The sequence below is a fragment of the Monodon monoceros genome, unplaced genomic scaffold (assembly GCF_005190385.1).
Source record: "Monodon monoceros isolate NGI ecotype Baffin Bay Population unplaced genomic scaffold, NGI_Narwhal_1 Super_Scaffold_13, whole genome shotgun sequence".
Classification (NCBI taxonomy): Eukaryota; Metazoa; Chordata; class Mammalia; order Artiodactyla; family Monodontidae; genus Monodon; species Monodon monoceros.
The window spans coordinates 48,839,167-48,854,735 of NW_021703769.1; the positions used below are offsets into that span (position 1 = coordinate 48,839,167).

General features: G+C 63.7%; 5 protein-coding genes across 10 annotated transcripts; 2 read left to right on the forward strand and 3 right to left on the reverse strand.

Annotated features, from left to right (window-relative positions):
* Window positions 1-1,208: 1,208 nt before the first annotated feature.
* On the forward strand, window positions 1,209-3,740 carry RHBDL1 (rhomboid like 1). Of its 2 annotated transcripts, XM_029221616.1 has the most exons (8): window positions 1,209-1,250; window positions 1,687-1,845; window positions 2,058-2,282; window positions 2,367-2,515; window positions 2,644-2,756; window positions 2,831-2,931; window positions 3,015-3,075; window positions 3,150-3,740. In XM_029221616.1, exons 1-8 carry the CDS (start codon window positions 1,212-1,214, stop codon window positions 3,419-3,421), a joined length of 1,119 nt encoding a protein of 372 aa, XP_029077449.1. In that variant the 5' UTR covers window positions 1,209-1,211; the 3' UTR covers window positions 3,422-3,740. The 2 variants fall into 2 exon arrangements, with proteins under 2 accessions (XP_029077449.1, XP_029077448.1); XM_029221615.1 differs by lacking the exon at window positions 2,058-2,282 and having other exon boundaries at window positions 1,212-1,250; window positions 1,684-1,845.
* Window positions 3,741-3,946: 206 nt separating this feature from the next.
* On the reverse strand, window positions 3,947-5,375 carry LOC114894292. The gene is made up of 6 exons (XM_029220827.1): window positions 5,129-5,375; window positions 4,967-5,059; window positions 4,654-4,815; window positions 4,321-4,479; window positions 4,258-4,261; window positions 3,947-4,195 (listed from the first exon to the last, which is right to left on the reverse strand). The coding sequence occupies exons 1-6, from the start codon at window positions 5,373-5,375 to the stop codon at window positions 4,045-4,047; spliced, it is 816 nt and encodes a 271-aa protein (XP_029076660.1). The 3' UTR covers window positions 3,947-4,044.
* A 125-nt stretch (window positions 5,376-5,500) lies between these two features.
* Window positions 5,501-7,924, forward strand: STUB1 (STIP1 homology and U-box containing protein 1). The gene is made up of 7 exons (XM_029221809.1): window positions 5,501-5,786; window positions 6,304-6,502; window positions 6,591-6,756; window positions 6,957-7,044; window positions 7,203-7,259; window positions 7,346-7,462; window positions 7,540-7,924. The coding sequence occupies exons 1-7, from the start codon at window positions 5,628-5,630 to the stop codon at window positions 7,663-7,665; spliced, it is 912 nt and encodes a 303-aa protein (XP_029077642.1). The 5' UTR covers window positions 5,501-5,627; the 3' UTR covers window positions 7,666-7,924.
* JMJD8 (jumonji domain containing 8) lies at window positions 7,025-9,633 on the reverse strand. Of its 5 annotated transcripts, none has more exons than XM_029221812.1 (9): window positions 9,480-9,633; window positions 9,304-9,402; window positions 9,044-9,092; window positions 8,870-8,966; window positions 8,712-8,780; window positions 8,501-8,620; window positions 8,346-8,413; window positions 8,134-8,268; window positions 7,025-8,053 (listed from the first exon to the last, which is right to left on the reverse strand). In XM_029221812.1, exons 1-9 carry the CDS (start codon window positions 9,569-9,571, stop codon window positions 7,973-7,975), a joined length of 810 nt encoding a protein of 269 aa, XP_029077645.1. In that variant the 5' UTR covers window positions 9,572-9,633; the 3' UTR covers window positions 7,025-7,972. The 5 variants fall into 5 exon arrangements, with proteins under 5 accessions (XP_029077645.1, XP_029077644.1, XP_029077643.1 ...); XM_029221811.1 differs by having other exon boundaries at window positions 7,813-8,053; window positions 8,364-8,413; window positions 8,501-8,653; window positions 9,480-9,589; XM_029221810.1 differs by having other exon boundaries at window positions 7,813-8,053; window positions 8,501-8,653; window positions 9,480-9,589.
* A 170-nt stretch (window positions 9,634-9,803) lies between these two features.
* WDR24 (WD repeat domain 24) lies at window positions 9,804-15,354 on the reverse strand. The gene is made up of 8 exons (XM_029219288.1): window positions 14,073-15,354; window positions 12,702-12,879; window positions 11,881-12,553; window positions 11,234-11,352; window positions 11,034-11,155; window positions 10,836-10,940; window positions 10,409-10,749; window positions 9,804-10,234 (listed from the first exon to the last, which is right to left on the reverse strand). The coding sequence occupies exons 1-8, from the start codon at window positions 14,551-14,553 to the stop codon at window positions 9,881-9,883; spliced, it is 2,373 nt and encodes a 790-aa protein (XP_029075121.1). The 5' UTR covers window positions 14,554-15,354; the 3' UTR covers window positions 9,804-9,880.
* Between the last annotated feature and the right edge of the window lie 215 nt (window positions 15,355-15,569).

Consider the following 15,569-nt stretch of genomic DNA (forward strand, 5'->3'; position numbering starts at 1 on the left):
GCTCAGCTTGGAGTTTAGGTGCTCACTCTGGCGTGCATTCTGGGCGTGGAGCAGAAGCAGTATGTGGTGTGCTTGGGTGGAGGACCTTGGCCAGACAAGTACCCCCTCTACTTCCTGTAATTAGTCATTCTTTGCAAGACAGGCCTTTAGGCCAGGGCCCCTCCCCCAGCCCTGACAAGCTGTTTCTAGAGGCGGGGGAGGTGCCTCCTCGGCAGGGGATACTCAGGCCTGACCCAACAGGGGCTGGGCATCACACCCTTAAGTTGTCTCAACCATCCCGCTGGCCCCCCAGCTCCAGTGACCTGAGGACCCCTGGTGCAGTTCTTACTAAAGCTGGGCAGGGCAGGATGCTACTTCTAGCTGCTGCATCTGTCCTGAGGCGCAGCTGCACAGGCATTCTGAGCGGTGCTGTCAGGGGTTGCTATGGTTATACATTACCACAGCCCGTCACCTTCCTTATTGTAGGGGGTCTACCTGTCCTCCCTGGGAAGTAGGGCTCCTTTCCATCCCAGCTGCGGTCTTGTCCATTGGGGGCTCTCCCCACCCCCATGTCCATGGGTCAGTTTAGCACTGTGGCCACAGGAGTAGTCAGGAGCCTCCAGCCCAAGTTGTGTTGGTCCCCACCCACTGAGCAGGGCCTGCTGCAGCGACCTCCCTCAACCCTGCTAGTTGCCCAGTTGGCTTCAGTGCTCGCCGCTGGGGCCGTGGAGCCGCTGTTGCCGGGACGGTCAAGCATGTCTGACAGGGAGGGAGGTGCCTTCAGGGAGCCCGGTGGGGGGAGTCCCCAGCAATGGGTTGTTCCCTGAAGCCTTCCCCGAGGAGGTGGCATCGGCGCTGAGGCCCAGCCCGGGGCAAAGGGGTGGGCGCAGAAGGGGCTTGCGTGCCGCGCGTGACTCAGTTTCCCGGCTGCTGCCCCGCGGGACGAACAGCTGCAGCCCGGGGCGGGGGCGCCGGCACTGGAGCCAAGCGCCCCGCGCAGTTCTTGCCCGGGCACGTCCGCGTGCGGGTCGCGCGCGTGTCCTGACCGCGAGTGGCTGGGCCGGCAGCGGCGGCGTGTGCGGCGGGGGCGGGCGGCTCCGTGACGCGGCGCCGAGCGGAGTGGGCGGAGCCGGAGGGCAGGGGCGGAGCGGAGTAGTCCGCAGAGAAGCCCCTCCCGACCGCGGCCGCCGACCCCGGCCCCCGGCCCCCGGCCCCCGGCCCGGCCTGGCTCTATGGACAGGAGCTCGCTGCTGCAGCTTATCCAGGAGCAGGTGCGTGGAGAGGTGGGGGGCGCCGGCACCGCCCCCGTTGCCGGCCCCCCGCCCTTGGTGGGCCGGGGGGACGGAGCTCTGAGACCCTCAGCGCAGCCCCTTCCCTGCACGACCTTGGTCCCCTGCACGAGACCGAGCCAGACTAGGGCGCTTGGGGAGGGGCAAAAGGGTTGGTGATTGCCCTCAGACCTTGGCCCTACCCTTCCAGGATGGGCAAGGCAGAAATGAGGTGGGGAGACGGCTGGAGAGCTAGCGGAGCTAGAGGCCGGGGACCTAGGTACCGGTTCCTACAGCTAGCTCCTGGGACCATGTGGGCACAGGGGCCTGGACCCAGGGTGCTCGGAGCCTGCCTCTCCCGCCTGACGTGGCTCAGCCCTGTGGTCCTGGGGCCCGGCCCACCCTCAGACCTTGGCCGCTGGCCCCCCGACCCCAGCAGCTGGACCCTGAGAACACCGGCTTCATCGGTGCGGACACCTTCGCTGGCCTGGTGCACCGCCATGAGCTGCCCCTGGACCCGGCCAAACTGGACATGCTGGTGGCCCTGGCCCAGAGCAACGAGCGGGGCCAGGTCTGCTACCAGGAGCTGGTGGACCTGGTCAGTGCCACAGTGGGTGGGCAGCTGGGGTGTGGGCGCAGTGCCCTGGCTGGAGTGGGTTGGGCAGGCGGCCCCTCCTCCCTGCCTTTCCCATTGGGGAGGGCTATAGCCATGGGGCAGGGCTTCAGACCCTGTGACAAGCTGGGTGGACCACTCAGGAGGGGCGGCCATGGGGGGAGTATGGTGGCCTATGCCTAGGCCCCGCCCCCCAGATCAGCAGCAAGCGCTCAAGCAGCTTCAAGCGGGCCATCGCCAATGGACAGCGGGCACTGCCCCAGGACGGGCTGCTGGACGAGCCAGGACTGGGTGTCTACAAGCGGTTCGTGCGCTACGTGGCCTACGAGATCCTGCCCCGAGAGGTGGACCGCCACTGGTACTTCTACCGGCACCGCAGCTGCCCACCCCCTGTGTTTATGGCTTCGGTCACCCTCGCCCAGGTGGGCCTGCCCGTCCACCACCCACCACCCCGGGAGCCTCCCTTATCCTTGGTCTTGCCTGGCCCCAACACTTGTCCCTCCCAGATCATCGTGTTCCTGTGCTACGGGGCCCGTCTCAACAAGTGGGTGCTGCAGACCTACCACCCTGAGTACATGAAAAGCCCCCTCGTATACCACCCCGGCCACCGTGCTCGGGCTTGGCGCTTTCTCACCTACATGTTCATGCACGTTGGGTGAGTGGGCCCACCTCTGGCACCCCTCGGATTGGATCGGGAGGGCTCAGCCTCTCGAGGTGGGGGCAGGGGGCTGGTAGCCCCCTGGCGGACCCCACCCTTCACACCTATTTGCCCCATACGGCCAGGCTGGAGCAGCTGGGGTTCAACGCACTCCTGCAGCTGATGATCGGGGTGCCCCTGGAGATGGTGCATGGCCTGCTCCGCATCAGCCTGCTCTACCTGGCTGGTGTGCTGGCAGGTGAGGCAGGTGTGTGCGCCCTGGCCACCTCACTGGTGAGCCTCACCCTCACGGCTCTCCCCTTGCTCACACAGGCTCCCTGACCGTCTCCATTACTGACATGCGGGCCCCTGTGGTGGGGGGCTCCGGCGGGGTCTACGCCCTGTGCTCTGCACACCTGGCCAATGTCGTCATGGTAACGGGGCAGCCCCTGCGGCGGGGTGCGGGGAGGGGCCCATAAGGCCTCCCTCACAGCCTTTTTTATTCACACCCCATCAGAACTGGGCTGGGATGAGATGTCCCTACAAGCTGCTGAGGATGGTGCTGGCCCTGGTGTGCAGTAAGTAGGGAGCCAGGGTGGAGGGGCCTCAGCCTACGACTAGGGTGCCTCTCACCTGTTGCCTCCCTCTGTAGTGAGCTCCGAGGTGGGCCGGGCCGTGTGGCTGCGCTTCTCCCCGCCACTGCCTGCCTCGGGCCCACAGCCCAGCTTCATGGCACACCTGGCAGGCGCGGTGGTGGGTGTCAGCATGGGCCTGACCATCCTGCGCAGCTATGAGGAACGCCTGCGAGACCAGTGTGGCTGGTGGGTGGTGCTGCTTGCCTACGGCACCTTCCTGCTCTTCGCCATCTTCTGGAACATCTTTGCCTACGACCTGCTGGGTGCCCACATTCCCCCGCCACCCTGACAAGAGTTCCCAGGGCCACACCAGCCAGGGCGCAGCATCCGTGGGCCAGCCACTAGGGAGGCCTGCATGTTCGTCCTCTGTGAATGTATGTCTTGAGGCTGCTTCTTCCTGGTGGGTGCAGGTGGCCCCTGTGGCCCACTGACTCCAGGCCAAGCCTTACACCAGCCCTGGCCGCCCCCTCCCAGGCCTGGAGGAATAGGACTGATGGACTGGGCTGAGTGGTGGAGGTCCCCAAGGGTGGCCCCAGAGGAGACCCTGCCCTGGCCTCTCCCATGAGACTTGCAGTCTGAGCCTTTTTGGAGAATGAATAAATATTTTACACAGCACCAGGTGGCTGTACTGGGCACTGCGGGCTGGGCTGGTCTCCCCCCAACTCACTGATCAAACTGTGAGGGCCCTTCCCTCCACACAAGCAGCAGCCTGGGCTTCCCCCTTGCTTTTCTGCACCCAGCATGAGGTGTCTCTGTATGGGAGATGGGAGCCCCTGGGGAGGGTCATGGGCCTCATAGTCAGGTTTGAGTTCAGCAAGCATTTATTGAGCTCCTACAGCAGCCAGCCCCCTGTCCAAAGACTTGTACCCTGAGATCACAGGGTAGGTGTGCAAGGCCTGGGCCACAGCCAAGTCAGTAGGCCTGGGTCCTGTGCTTCTTGGCTGGCCTGGTGTCCTCAGGGGTGGCCAGGCTGGGACCGAGGTCAGGCAGCAGGTCAGGGCACAGCTTCTGCCCTACAGCCCAGATCCACAGTGCTGTCTCCACACAGTGAGGAGTCCACAGCCTGAGGCACTGCCTGGGGTGGGGCAGAGGGAGTCTGGGGCTCAGGGGCACCAGTCACCCTACCCTGCTGGATAACTCTGCACATCACCCTGACCAGAGTCCTGGATGCCCTCTCTGGCCGCCAACAGATTGCACCTTGGCTCAGGGCTGTGGCACGCTCCTGCACCCGGCCCAGGTAGAGCAGGTAGTGCTTCAGGGTGTACTGCAGGGCTGGCAGACCGGGCACTGCGGCCACTGCCTTTTCAGACATGGAGGCTGCTACCTCGAGAGCTCTGGCAGCCAGGACTGCCGCGGGAAGTAAATGGACAGCACTCAGCCCCACCTCGACGTGGGGCTGCCATTCCCAACAACTCTCGGTGTCACGTAGCTGGCCATCTGGCCATTTCACAGATAAGGCCACTAACACGCCAGGTCCCGCCCACGACCTCGCCGGGGGGACGCCCAGCTCTCCCTACTAACGCGAGGTGATAGCCGGGCCCACACCCCGGAGGGCGCACAGTTCCGTGACCGCTGCGTTCACGTCTGGCAGGAGACGGAAGGCGGCGGCCGAGCGCTGCACCACCAGCTCCGGGGAGTTGGCGGTCAAGAGCTGCTGCAGGCGCGGCCGAAAGCTGCCCCTCGGTGGTCAGGTCGGGTCTGGGGTCACGGCTGGTGGATCTCGCTAGGAGCCCCGCCCCCAGGCGCGAGGGCCCGCCCCCAGGATGAAGCCACGCCCACGGCGCTACGTCCCGCCCCGGAAGGTTCCGTACCCCACGTGGGAAGCTCCTCACCGCCAGTTTCCACGCCAGCAACTGGTCCAGCTCGTCGCGTGTCACGTGCTTCTCCGCCCGGCCCTCGATGGCTGTGGGCAACTCCTCTCGACACCTGGGGAAGGGCGGTGACGGGGAATCCGAGCCACGGGGGTCGGCCCGCCCGATGTCCCCACCGTCCTATCATCGCTCCAGGGTTTCCAGCCGCCCCTGCGGGCTCGCGCGCGCCCGCAGCACTTCCCCGTGGCACCCCAGGACGGCGGCCCAGCTGCTCGAGTCCTCACAGCCCGAGCCCGCGGGCAGCCGCCATCCCCACGCGCCTGGGTGGAGCCTCGGGGGCGGGGCGTCGGAGCGCCCGAGCGGGCTCCTACCCCGACGACCTCGGCACTTCTCAGGCCCCAGACGCTGCGCTTCGCGTCGCCGCGAGCGCATGCTCCCCCGCCTGCCCCGCCCCTCCCCTCCCCTCCCCTCCCCCTCCCACTCCTCCGCCTCTCGTCTGGTGCACGCGCGGCCCCGCCCGCTCGCAGGCCATCCTTCCCGCTGGCCCCACCCACCTGCGCGGCCGGAAGTTCCGGTGGCGGAGCGCTGGACCGGGCCCGAGCGGATCGCGGGCTCGGGCTGAGGGCGTAGGGCGGGCCCGGCGCGGAGCCTGGGAGCGGAGCCCAGGCCGTGCCGCGCGGCGCCATGAAGGGCAAGGAGGAGAAGGAGGGCGGCGCGCGGCTGAGCGCCGGCGGCGGCAGCCCGGAAAAGAGCCCGAGCGCGCAGGAGCTCAAGGAGCAGGGCAACCGGCTCTTCGTGGGCCGCAAGTACCCGGAGGCGGCGGCCTGCTATGGCCGCGCCATCGTGAGTGCGCCTGCACCGCGGGAGGGGGCCGGCGTCCGAGCCAGGGGAGGGGCCGGGCTGCGGCTTCGCCTCCGCGTCCTCCTCGGAGCCCCTGTCTGGCCGCCCCCGCCCGACTTTCGGAGGCGGGTGGTGCTTGGGCTCTGAGAACTCAGTGATGATGTTGTTCCAAAGTGGCCAAGGCCACGGCTCCCGAGCCAGTGCTGGTTGCCAGAGAACTGTGGCGGGTGGGAGATTCAGAGTGCTTGAGGCCCACTCGGCTGGGGGCCAGGGACCCTTGCCCTTTGAGGAGTCCAAGCCCAAAGCTGGTGATTTCCACAGATCTGGAAAAGCTACCTTCACAAGACTCACTGGAGTCCAGAGGGTGGGCTCAGGTAGGCTCCACCCTCCCTCAGAACCCAGAGGCTTGGAAGCGGAGAAACCTGTAGTGTCTTGACTCCAGCTATGGGCTTCAAGCTGGGACAGAGGGGGTAGGCTGAGCTCACTCCCTCACGCTGGCTGGTCTGCCCTTGTTCTCCAGACCCGGAATCCCTTGGTGGCGGTGTATTACACCAACCGGGCATTGTGCTACCTGAAGATGCAGCAGCATGAGCAAGCTCTGGCTGACTGCCGGCGCGCCCTGGAGCTGGACGGGCAGTCTGTGAAGGCACACTTCTTCCTGGGGCAATGCCAGTTGGAGATGGAGAGCTATGATGAGGCTATTGCCAACCTGCAGCGAGGTGGGCTTACAGGCTGGCTGGTGCCAGGGTGCCTGGGACCAGGCGGGTGGACTGGCTGGAGGTTTATCCAAATCTTCTATTCCTCCAGCCTACAACCTGGCCAAGGAGCAGCAGCTCAACTTTGGGGACGACATCCCCAGTGCTCTGCGCATCGCGAAGAAGAAGCGCTGGAACAGCATTGAGGAGCGGCGCATCCACCAGGAGAACGAGCTGCACTCTTACCTCACACAGCTCATTGTGGCCGAGCGTGAGAGGTGGGCTGTGGTGATGACAGGCGCCCCCCGGAAGTCACCACTTTTAGGTTAACTCTGAGTCGTGAACACAACCATTTATTGAAGGTCAACTCTGGCACGCAGGAGATGGAGGGAAATGAGGCCTGAATGAGCCTAAGATTGGAGTGGAGTCTGACCTCCTGGCCAGACCCATCTCTGATCAGCTTTTGGTCAACCTCCAGGGAGCTGGAAGAGTGTCAGCGGAACCATGAGGGTGATGAGGACGATGGCCACCTCCGGGCCCAACAGGCCTGCATTGAGGCCAAGCATGTGAGGGTTCCCCAGCCCAAGTGTGGGTCCTGTGTGTATTTGCATGCGTGTGACGGACGTGAGGTGCCCCTGGCTCCTGCTGGGTCTGTGAGTTTCGGTGCCTGGGGAAGGGAAATGGGGTGTCAGGCCCACACATATAGCTGCTTGGTTCTTTGCAGGACAAGTACTTGGCAGACATGGATGAACTCTTCTCCCAGGTAGACGAGAAGAGAAAGGTGAGCTGCCTGTCTTCTGGGGTCTGTGGGTAGCAGGAGTCGGAGCAGTGCCCCTTCCCAGCCCCTGACCTGACCCTGTGCTGCAGAAGCGAGATATACCCGACTACCTGTGTGGCAAGATCAGCTTTGAGCTGATGCGGGAGCCCTGCATCACACCCAGTGGTATCACCTATGACCGCAAGGACATTGAGGAGCACCTGCAGGTGAGGGCCCATGGGAGTTGGGAGCAGGACCCACACCCACTGAGCCCCTCCTAATTCTGATTCTGTTGTCACTGCAGCGTGTGGGCCATTTCGACCCTGTGACTCGGAGCCCCCTGACCCAGGAACAACTCATCCCCAACCTGGCCATGAAAGAGGTCATTGACGCGTTCATCTCCGAGAATGGCTGGGTGGAGGACTACTGAGGCAGGGCGAGTGTGTGAGCCACTCACCCGCCTTGCTCGGTACCCTGGCCCAGGAGGGCCTTGGGCAGTAGTCTCTAGCCGCTGTACATAGTTTGTGTCCCTAGATCCCTGTCTTGGTGTCCCCAAGCCCACCCCCATCAGTTCTGCTGGGTCATGAGCCTCCCGCATCCCCCTCTGGGCCAGAAACAGCGGGTGAGAGTGGGCTGGGCTGAGGCTGCCGCTGCCACCTCTGTCCCTGTAATAAAATCTGTGAGCACTATAGGGGCATGTGCTGGTGTGCGACGGGCTCCCCAGCCACCCCCTTTGGCTAGCTGAGAAAGGTAGAGATGAAGACGCTGGTGTCGAGGTTGAGTGTGGCGTGCCACCATCGGTCAGGGAAATACAGCACCTGGACGTGGGGGGGGACACAGGGATTGGTTGGGGCCCCTTGACCCAGCCCAGCCTGGCCCCTGTCTGCCAGCCACTGACCTCACCAGCGTGGATGGTGCATTCCAGGGGCCGTGCAGATAATGCCAGGGCCGGGTATGTGTCCCGGAGCCAGGCCAGTGTGGTCTTGTTGGGGTGGAATTCAGGTGTCTTCGCAGGAGGGTACAGGAACCAGCGCTGAGGGTGGGAGCAGCAAGGTCACTCTTTGTGCTGTGGTCAGTGAACCCAAAGTCTCAGCCCCACCCTTTGCTGACCTTTCGGCCATAGATCACCTCTGAGAACCCGGGCCCGTGCCAGTGGAAGGGCACCCCAGAGCCGGCACCTGTGTGGTGAGTTACGAGCAGTTGGTTACCAAGCCTAATCCTCCCCCACCCAGTTCCCAAGTCCCCTGGTCCTGCAGGGCACTCACCTGCAATTCCAAAGCTATAAGCAGGAATGGTACCTAGCAGGCTGAATGGAGGTGGAGAGTAGTGCCGAAAAAGTGATGCCCATTCCGTGAAGTTATTGTCCCCAAAGAAGTACAGGGTGTCTGACAGCAAAACACACAAGAGGATGCAGGGATCTTGGCACCTGGGTACTAAGTCACCCCGCCCCACCCCATGGCCACCTGTCTGGCTCACCATTGCCCATGGAGAAGGGGTCCTGGGGGTGCAGCATCTGCTCCACATACTCCTGAAAGGGCAGGTCCACTGCAGTTTGAAAGGGCTTGGTCAGGACTGGTTGGTGCTGCCTTCAAGATGCTGGCAGGCAGGCTGGGCTGCAGGGAGGGGCAGCTCACCTTTCTGGTAGGAGTAGGTGTTGGCAGTGCTCAACCGGACCACGCTGTCCCCAAACAAGGCCAGCAGCCTTTGACGGGAGCACAGGTCCCGGAACCTCTGTGGGGGCGGGGAAAATACTCAGGGGCCAAGCTCAGCACGGGCGAGTGGTGGTCGCGAGGAGCGTGAGCACTCACCGAGTTGTCTGTGAGCCCCTGCAGAATGACAGGTCTGGAAAAGGCGTAGCTAGAAGAAAAGGAGGAATCATGGCCTCAGTCTGATCCGTGCCCATCGTCCGCCCCCGCCCACACGCGCTCGCACGAGCTCAAGGGGAAGCGGCCTAAGGAGGCCCGGGAGGACGGGCCGGCGACCAGTGCGCGGCCTCAGCGGTGCAGGGTGACGGAGCCCCAGAGTTTTCAGGCGTGGGAGGTGTGGCCATACAAGAGGACGCACTTACTGCTGCACGAACTCGGCGTAGCTGAGATCGGCCCGGCGCTCTACGGTGCAGCGTTCCTCCTCCGCCACGGCCGCCGGCGCCCCCGGCCCGGGCCGCCACCTGCCGACACAGCTGGTCAGTGCCCTTGGCCGCCCCGCCGCCCGCCCCGCTCCGCCCTGCCGCCCGGCGCCGCTCACCACCCTCCGTCGCCTGCCTCCCGGAGGCTCCGGGCCGGAACCACCAGCGTCCAGAGCGCGAGCAACAGGAGTAGCCGCACCCCCAACGCCATAGCCCGCCGCCGCGAGGCATGCCGGGAGCTCCGTCGTCGTGGCAACAGGCCGGCTCCCGGAAGCGGCTTCCTCTGGCCCGTCCTGGAAAGAGGGGGCACTTCCGGAAGGCGGGACGAAGGTCGCACCGAGAGCTGCTATTGGCTACTGCCAGCTCCCGTGGACACACTGCCACCCGCCCACCAGAGTCGCCCGCGCGGGGACTAGACCGTAAGCGACGCGACCGGGTGACAGGCAGCCTCAGAATACGTCTCCCGCTTCCTTTATTTGGTTCACAAGCCCCGCACACCCATCCAGGTCCGGCAGGCGGGTCAGGAGTACTCGCACAGGTGGCCGCATCCGGCGGGGCAGTGGGAGCTGCCCTCCAGCCACTTCATGATGTGCTGCAGGTGTCCGCCGTGACTGCAGCCCTGGCACCACACGAACAGACCCTTGACCACGTGGTGGCAGACGGCGCACATGCTGGCGCAGTGGTGGCACCTGTCGCAGACCCAGCCCCGGCTGCTCATGGGCCGCTTGCAGTGACTGCAGTTGACGTGCAGGGTGGTGGAGGCCTGGTTGAGGCAGCTGATGGCACGGCTGGTGCTGAGCTTGACCACCTGGTTGGACACATTCCAGAGGCAGAAACGCTGCAGCAGGTCGATGTAGGACGTGTACCAGTGCTCCTGGTGGTGCAGGGAGGGGAGGAAGGAGGTAAGAGACCAGGGTTTCGGGCACACTGAGGAGCTCCCCCCAAGTGTGCTGGGCACAGACAGAGGGGCGGGTGCAGGTGGGGCGTGCAGGGGTAGTCCTGGGGGTGGCAGCTGCTCCAGGGAGACCCCCCAGACCCTGTCACCCACCTGGGTCTGCTCGTCGATGTCTTTGCGCACGCGTTCACCCAGCACAATGAGCACGGACACAGCCATCTGCACGTCGCCCTGCTCCGCATAGAAGCGCAGCATGTCACACACCAGGGCACTGAAGAAGTCAGGGGGCAGGCGGCTGTCGTACAGTGCGTGTGAGACGGAGATGAGTGAGAAGGAAGAGTCCACAGGCACCAGGGAGGCTGCATCTGCCTCATTGCCACTCACATGGGGCGAGTCGGCCTTGTCTTGCAGGTGCTCAGGCCCGGGTGGGGTGTCCACAATCTCGTGGCGCAGTGGGAAGGCTTCCTGGGGCAGCACATACTCGGGCTCCTCAGCTGCAATGCAGGGGGGGGGGCGGTAGGCAGGGTATGAGCCTCTGGCCCCGCCTCCTGGCCCCACCCCTCCCCAAGCCCCCACTTACAGTGAGCGTGTTCCGGGTCTAGCAGGTACAGCTCGTCATCCTCACCTTCCACATCGCCCAGCAGGTAATCAGCAGGCACGTCGCTGCCTTCGGTCTCCTCGTTATCTGCCCGAGGGAGGGAGAGCATTGCAGGGCCAGCTCACTCTGGGAGGCCCCAGTCTCACTCCCATGAATGCCCTGCGTCTGCTCCCAGCCTACCTTCGTTGGTGATAAGCGTGGCTGAGGAGTCCAGCAGCACTGTGTCACTCCGTGCGTCACCCTTGCTGCGGTCCAGCCGAGTCTCACTGCCCAGCCCTGGGGCCATATCCTTTAGATTGAAACTGGAAGCAGGGAAAGCCGATGGATAGGTGGGCCCCAACAATCCCACCCTCTGGGGAAAGCCACCCCCAGGTGTCTACCTGTTCATGAGTGGCAGGCCACAGGAGCTGCCCTTGCCCACACTGTGGTTGAGGTTGGTGGTGGACACCAGGCCAGGACTACAGTAGATGATCCGTAGCATGGTCCACGTCTGCGCCACCTAGGGGTGGGCACTGGTCACTCACGGGGGTCCTGGGTCCCTGGCGCCCCGTGCAGGCCCCCCTCTGCCTGGATGGAACCACAAACCCTCAGCTTTCAGCTGCCCCAGGGACCCAATGTCCTGGCCCGCCCCAGGTGGGAAACCGATGCCCATGGAAAAACAAAAACCCCAGCCTCGATCCTGTAGAGGCACAGAAAGAAAAGTGGAAATGAGCCTGGGGTCCCCAGGAGGTGATAAGCGAGGCAGTGTGGGCCTTCTGTGTAGGGCTGGACACCTCGAGAAGTCTAAAAGCAAGGATAAGCCAGAAGAGGGGGCTCCAGCCCCACAGCACCCCAGACCTGCATCCCAGGAATGGCACTGGCATCTGGCCCACTTGGGGCTCTGGACACCCTTAGTTACTGGGGCAAGAGCCAGTGGTGACCTCAACCAGAACTGAGCACTGAACTCAGGGCAGGGTCTGGGCACAGCAGTCAGAGGAGCTCTCTGACCCTGCACCACGGTCATGGCCCTCAGCCCAGCCCTATGTACCTGGTTGCGGCCAAGCTCCCGAGCCACTTTCGCATTGTGGTCACAAAGCTCGGCCAGTGGCCGGCCAGCCAGGGCATAACGCTCAGCCGTGTCCACGAACCAGCTCATGCTACTGCTGCCAGGCTCCATCTCAAAGACACTGAGGGCACTGGAGGCGAGGCCTGAGAAGGGCTCGGCAGGGTCTAACTTGCGCTTGAAGAAAATGGGGTGGCGCCGATCCCCAGTGTAGGGCTTGCGCCCCGACTCAGTAGCCACTAGGCTCTCCTTGGCTGCGAAGGCCAGATCCCCAAAGAGACCATAGCAGAGGCCCTCAGGGTTGGCGCGCTCAACAGGCTGGCTGGCATCACGGAATAGGTGCTGGCATAGGGTGCTGTCCTTGGAGCCGGAGAGCAGGAAGGAGGGATCGTGCGGGTGGCGCCAGGCAATGCCTGTTGTGACATCGCGGTGCTCCTCAAACATGGCAGCTGGCACAAAAGGCCGGCGCACGTCCCAGACGTAGATGTTGTGGTCCACCATCATGGAGCACGTAGCTAGGTGGTGGCGGCACTCAGGCCGCCACTTGACTCTGGCCACGGATGCAATGGTTTGCACGCAGTGCACCTCCTTAGCGCGGTGTGTGGTCATGTCCCAGACCTTTACCATCTTGTCACGCCCACCTGTGGCCAACCAGCCCCTGTGGAAGGCCCGTGAGGTCCTCAGTGACCTCTTTTGGGGTGGGAGGGCTCCCCACTCTGTCTCACAGGTCTTGAGGCAGTGAGAGAGCCCTTCCATAAGCCCCACCCATCTTGCCCCATTGCCCCGGCCCCCACCCCACCCCACACCTGTCCTCGGGGTGCCAGTCGCAGCAGAAGACAGGCCCATTGTGGGCCGTGAACATTCTCTCACAGCGGTCGGGCCGCCGAATGTCCCAGAGCTGCACGTTGCCGTTCTCAAAGGTGGAGGCGAATGTGAAGTAGTCCCGGATGCTGAACTGGACGTCACGCACACTCTCAGACTGGCCTGTGGGCAGGACGTCAGTGGAGGGAGAGTTGGGGGCGGGTGGGTGGGTAGCCTACAGGGACTCCAGGAGGGAGAGCAACCAAGGGGTATCCCTTGGAATGAATGTGGACTGGTGTCACATGCCTGCCCATGGCACAGGCCAGGAGGCCTAGAGGGTGGAGTAGATACTGCCAAGGCCTGCCCAGGGTGGACAAGGGTGAGGAGAGGCCTGGCAGAGCAGACACAATAGCCTGGGCTGGTGAAAGGGACACAGGCATTGGGTGGTTTTTGACACAGGCTCCTGGACCTCGATTTTCCCTTGATTCTGCAACTGACATCAGTCCTTGGGTGAAGCTGTGGTCGGCTTCAGGACCAGGTATCAGAGCATTGAATGAACAGGGGCCTCAGTGGGCTGAATACAATCCTTCAGGGGCCTGAGGCCCACGGAGGCATGGATGGGATGCCCCAGGATCTGCCCAGTCCCTACACCTTGAGCTGGAGCCGCCAGGTCAGCCCCAGAGCACTGGACACCTTGAGGGTACATGTCCACCCCTGTGGACCACCACACCAAGAGCCTCTGAGTGCAGTGTCCAGCTTTTCCCCAGCACAGGTAGCTCAAGGTCTGTCTTAAGAGGCCCTCAGATTCTCTCTGGGCTCTGCCCTGTGCTTCACTTGGTCTCATCGAGGTGAAAAGGGAGAGCTGGCTCAAGGGGGGTTGTCAGGGAGCTGGGCCTGCTGGGAAGAGAACTGTGGGGGGACCAGGCAGTGCACCACTCCCCACTGCTTCCCTGGGCTGAGGACCCTGGAGGTAGACTTTGTGCAATGAGGTGGCCTGGAGCTCTGAGGCAAGGAAAGAGGAGACAGCAAAACAAACCCTCTGCTCAGCTGCCCAGGTGGGCTGTGGATCTGCTCAGGCCCTGCTCTCTTCCTGATCCCACACTCAGCCTTGACTCCTGCTGACTCCATAAGTGCATCAGAGCTGTGACCACACTCCAGGTACCCCTCACACTTCCACCAGGCCTACCCCTGCCCTGCCCCTCTCCTGCTCACCTCCACCCACTCTTCCAGTGCCAGCTCGGCTGGCTCCTCCTCCAGGAAGCCCTCTGAGAGCACATCTGAGGGCCTTTGATGCACACAGCATTTCTCAACCCGCCTAGACAGGCCAGCCACCTGCAGAGATGCAAACCTGCCCGACCCGCCTCCAAGGGCCTCACCCGAGAAGGTGCTGACAGAGTCCTTCCTGCGAAGGTCGAAACACTTCATGAATCCATCCTGGGAGCCACTGAGCAGCACGTGGGCCTCAGTGGGGTGGAAGCAGACTTTGTTCACCGTGCGTTTGTGCTCCGTAAACAGCTGGTCCTGCTTGTTGCGGGATGGCCGGCCCAGGTTCCAGGTGACCACGACTCCATTGGTCGCTGCCGTGGCAAGCAGGTTCTCGTCCATCTGGTGCCAGACAACATCTGCACAGCTCAGGTTGAGCGAGGGCTTGCGGCCCACACGAAGGTTCAGCTTCTCCACAAACTGCTCCTCCTCAATGGCATAGATCTTGAAGATGCTGCGGCCTGCCACGACCACCTGGGCCGCGTCACGGCACACACTGATGGCGTTGGCTGGTGCATCCAGGTGGCAGTGCATGGTGCGGCCCGTCAGCGTGCTGCCACCCAGGGCTGTAGTCACGCGGGACATCTTCTCCATGGCTGCACGGGTGGTGGGGATAGGTCAGTGAAGTTGGCAGGGCTGGTCAGCCTGGGGGTAGGGACCTGGCAGTTCAGAGCCTTTACCCTGGGTGGTTCCTCCAGAACTGCTTAGTCCAGGGCAGTCCACCATTAGTCAGTCAGTCTGACAGGCAAATTCCATCACCCTGGCTGAGCAGTCAGAAGGCGCCATAGCTGCCCTGAGGCCAGTGCGTCCCATGTCTGACTTCTGGGGAAGACCCTACCTGGTCAATCCCAGGCCAGGCCACCTCTCCAACCCCCCCAACTGCCAGATTAGGATAGTCACTGGACGTTCGGTCAGTCAATCCCGCCCGGGGAAGCCAGGTGGTTCCCACCGTCCGCAAAGTCGGCCTCTGGAAGGCGGGCAGAAGGATAGAGGAGCCCGGAGAACACAGGCTATAAAGGCGCGAGGGACACAGAGGGACTTCAAGGACCGAGCTGTTTAAGGAGCCTGGGGGGTCTGGCGGGACCGGAGGCAGGAGAGGCTGGCGGCGCGGAGGTTGCGGAGGCAGCGGGAACAGAGCTAGCCGAACGGAGAAGTCTCTCCTTCCGAGAGCACCCGAACCATTTCCTAAAATTGCCGGGCCGGGGAGGAACCGCCGCGCCGGAAGCAGCCCGTCTTTTTCCTGCCCCGCCGCCGGACGTGGTCCTTTTCTTGCCAGCCCCTCGCCGGAGGCGGGTGCCCGCACTACAAAAGTTCCGGATCCGGGAGCTACGCTGGTGGAGGCGGAGGGGTTGATCAGGACTAGGGGTAGAGAGGCTCCCCCGGTTCCGCCTCGAGTGGTGGTGGGTTATTTTTTTTATCGCTTTTTTTTTTTTTTTTTTGCGGTACGCGGGCCTCTCACTGTTGTGGCTTCTCCCTTTGCGGAGCACAGGCTCTGGACGCGCAGGCTCAGCGGCCATGGCTCACGGGCCCAGCCGCTCCGTGGCATGTGGGATCTTCCCGGACCGGGGGCACGAACCCGTGTCCCCTGCATCGGCAGGCGGACTCTCAAC

Coding starts and splice junctions, on each gene's coding strand:
- RHBDL1 (XM_029221616.1), top strand. CDS start 1,212: ATGGACAGGAGCTCGCTGCTGCAGCTTATCCAGGAGCAG. Junction 1,846..2,057: donor ACCAGGAGCTGGTGGACCTG/GTCAGTGCCACA, acceptor CCCGCCCCCCAG/ATCAGCAGCAAGCGCTCAAG. Junction 2,516..2,643: donor TACATGTTCATGCACGTTGG/GTGAGTGGGCCC, acceptor CCATACGGCCAG/GCTGGAGCAGCTGGGGTTCA.
- LOC114894292 (XM_029220827.1), bottom strand. CDS start 5,375: ATGCGCTCGCGGCGACGCGAAGCGCAGCGTCTGGGGCCTGAGAAGTGC. Junction 5,060..5,128: donor GCTGGAAACCCTGGAGCGAT/GATAGGACGGTG, acceptor CGCCCTTCCCCA/GGTGTCGAGAGGAGTTGCCC. Junction 4,480..4,653: donor GGGCCCGGCTATCACCTCGC/GTTAGTAGGGAG, acceptor TTCCCGCGGCAG/TCCTGGCTGCCAGAGCTCTC.
- STUB1 (XM_029221809.1), top strand. CDS start 5,628: ATGAAGGGCAAGGAGGAGAAGGAGGGCGGCGCGCGGCTGAGCGCCGGC. Junction 5,787..6,303: donor CCTGCTATGGCCGCGCCATC/GTGAGTGCGCCT, acceptor CTTGTTCTCCAG/ACCCGGAATCCCTTGGTGGC. Junction 6,503..6,590: donor TATTGCCAACCTGCAGCGAG/GTGGGCTTACAG, acceptor CTATTCCTCCAG/CCTACAACCTGGCCAAGGAG.
- JMJD8 (XM_029221810.1), bottom strand. CDS start 9,571: ATGGCGTTGGGGGTGCGGCTACTCCTGTTGCTCGCGCTCTGGACGCTG. Junction 9,093..9,303: donor TACGCCGAGTTCGTGCAGCA/GTAAGTGCGTCC, acceptor CTTTTCTTCTAG/CTACGCCTTTTCCAGACCTG. Junction 8,269..8,345: donor AGGTGATCTATGGCCGAAAG/GTCAGCAAAGGG, acceptor TCCCACCCTCAG/CGCTGGTTCCTGTACCCTCC.
- WDR24 (XM_029219288.1), bottom strand. CDS start 14,553: ATGGAGAAGATGTCCCGCGTGACTACAGCCCTGGGTGGCAGCACGCTG. Junction 12,554..12,701: donor GACTGGCACCCCGAGGACAG/GTGTGGGGTGGG, acceptor GGCCTTCCACAG/GGGCTGGTTGGCCACAGGTG. Junction 10,750..10,835: donor AGACCCGGAACACGCTCACT/GTAAGTGGGGGC, acceptor CCTGCATTGCAG/CTGAGGAGCCCGAGTATGTG.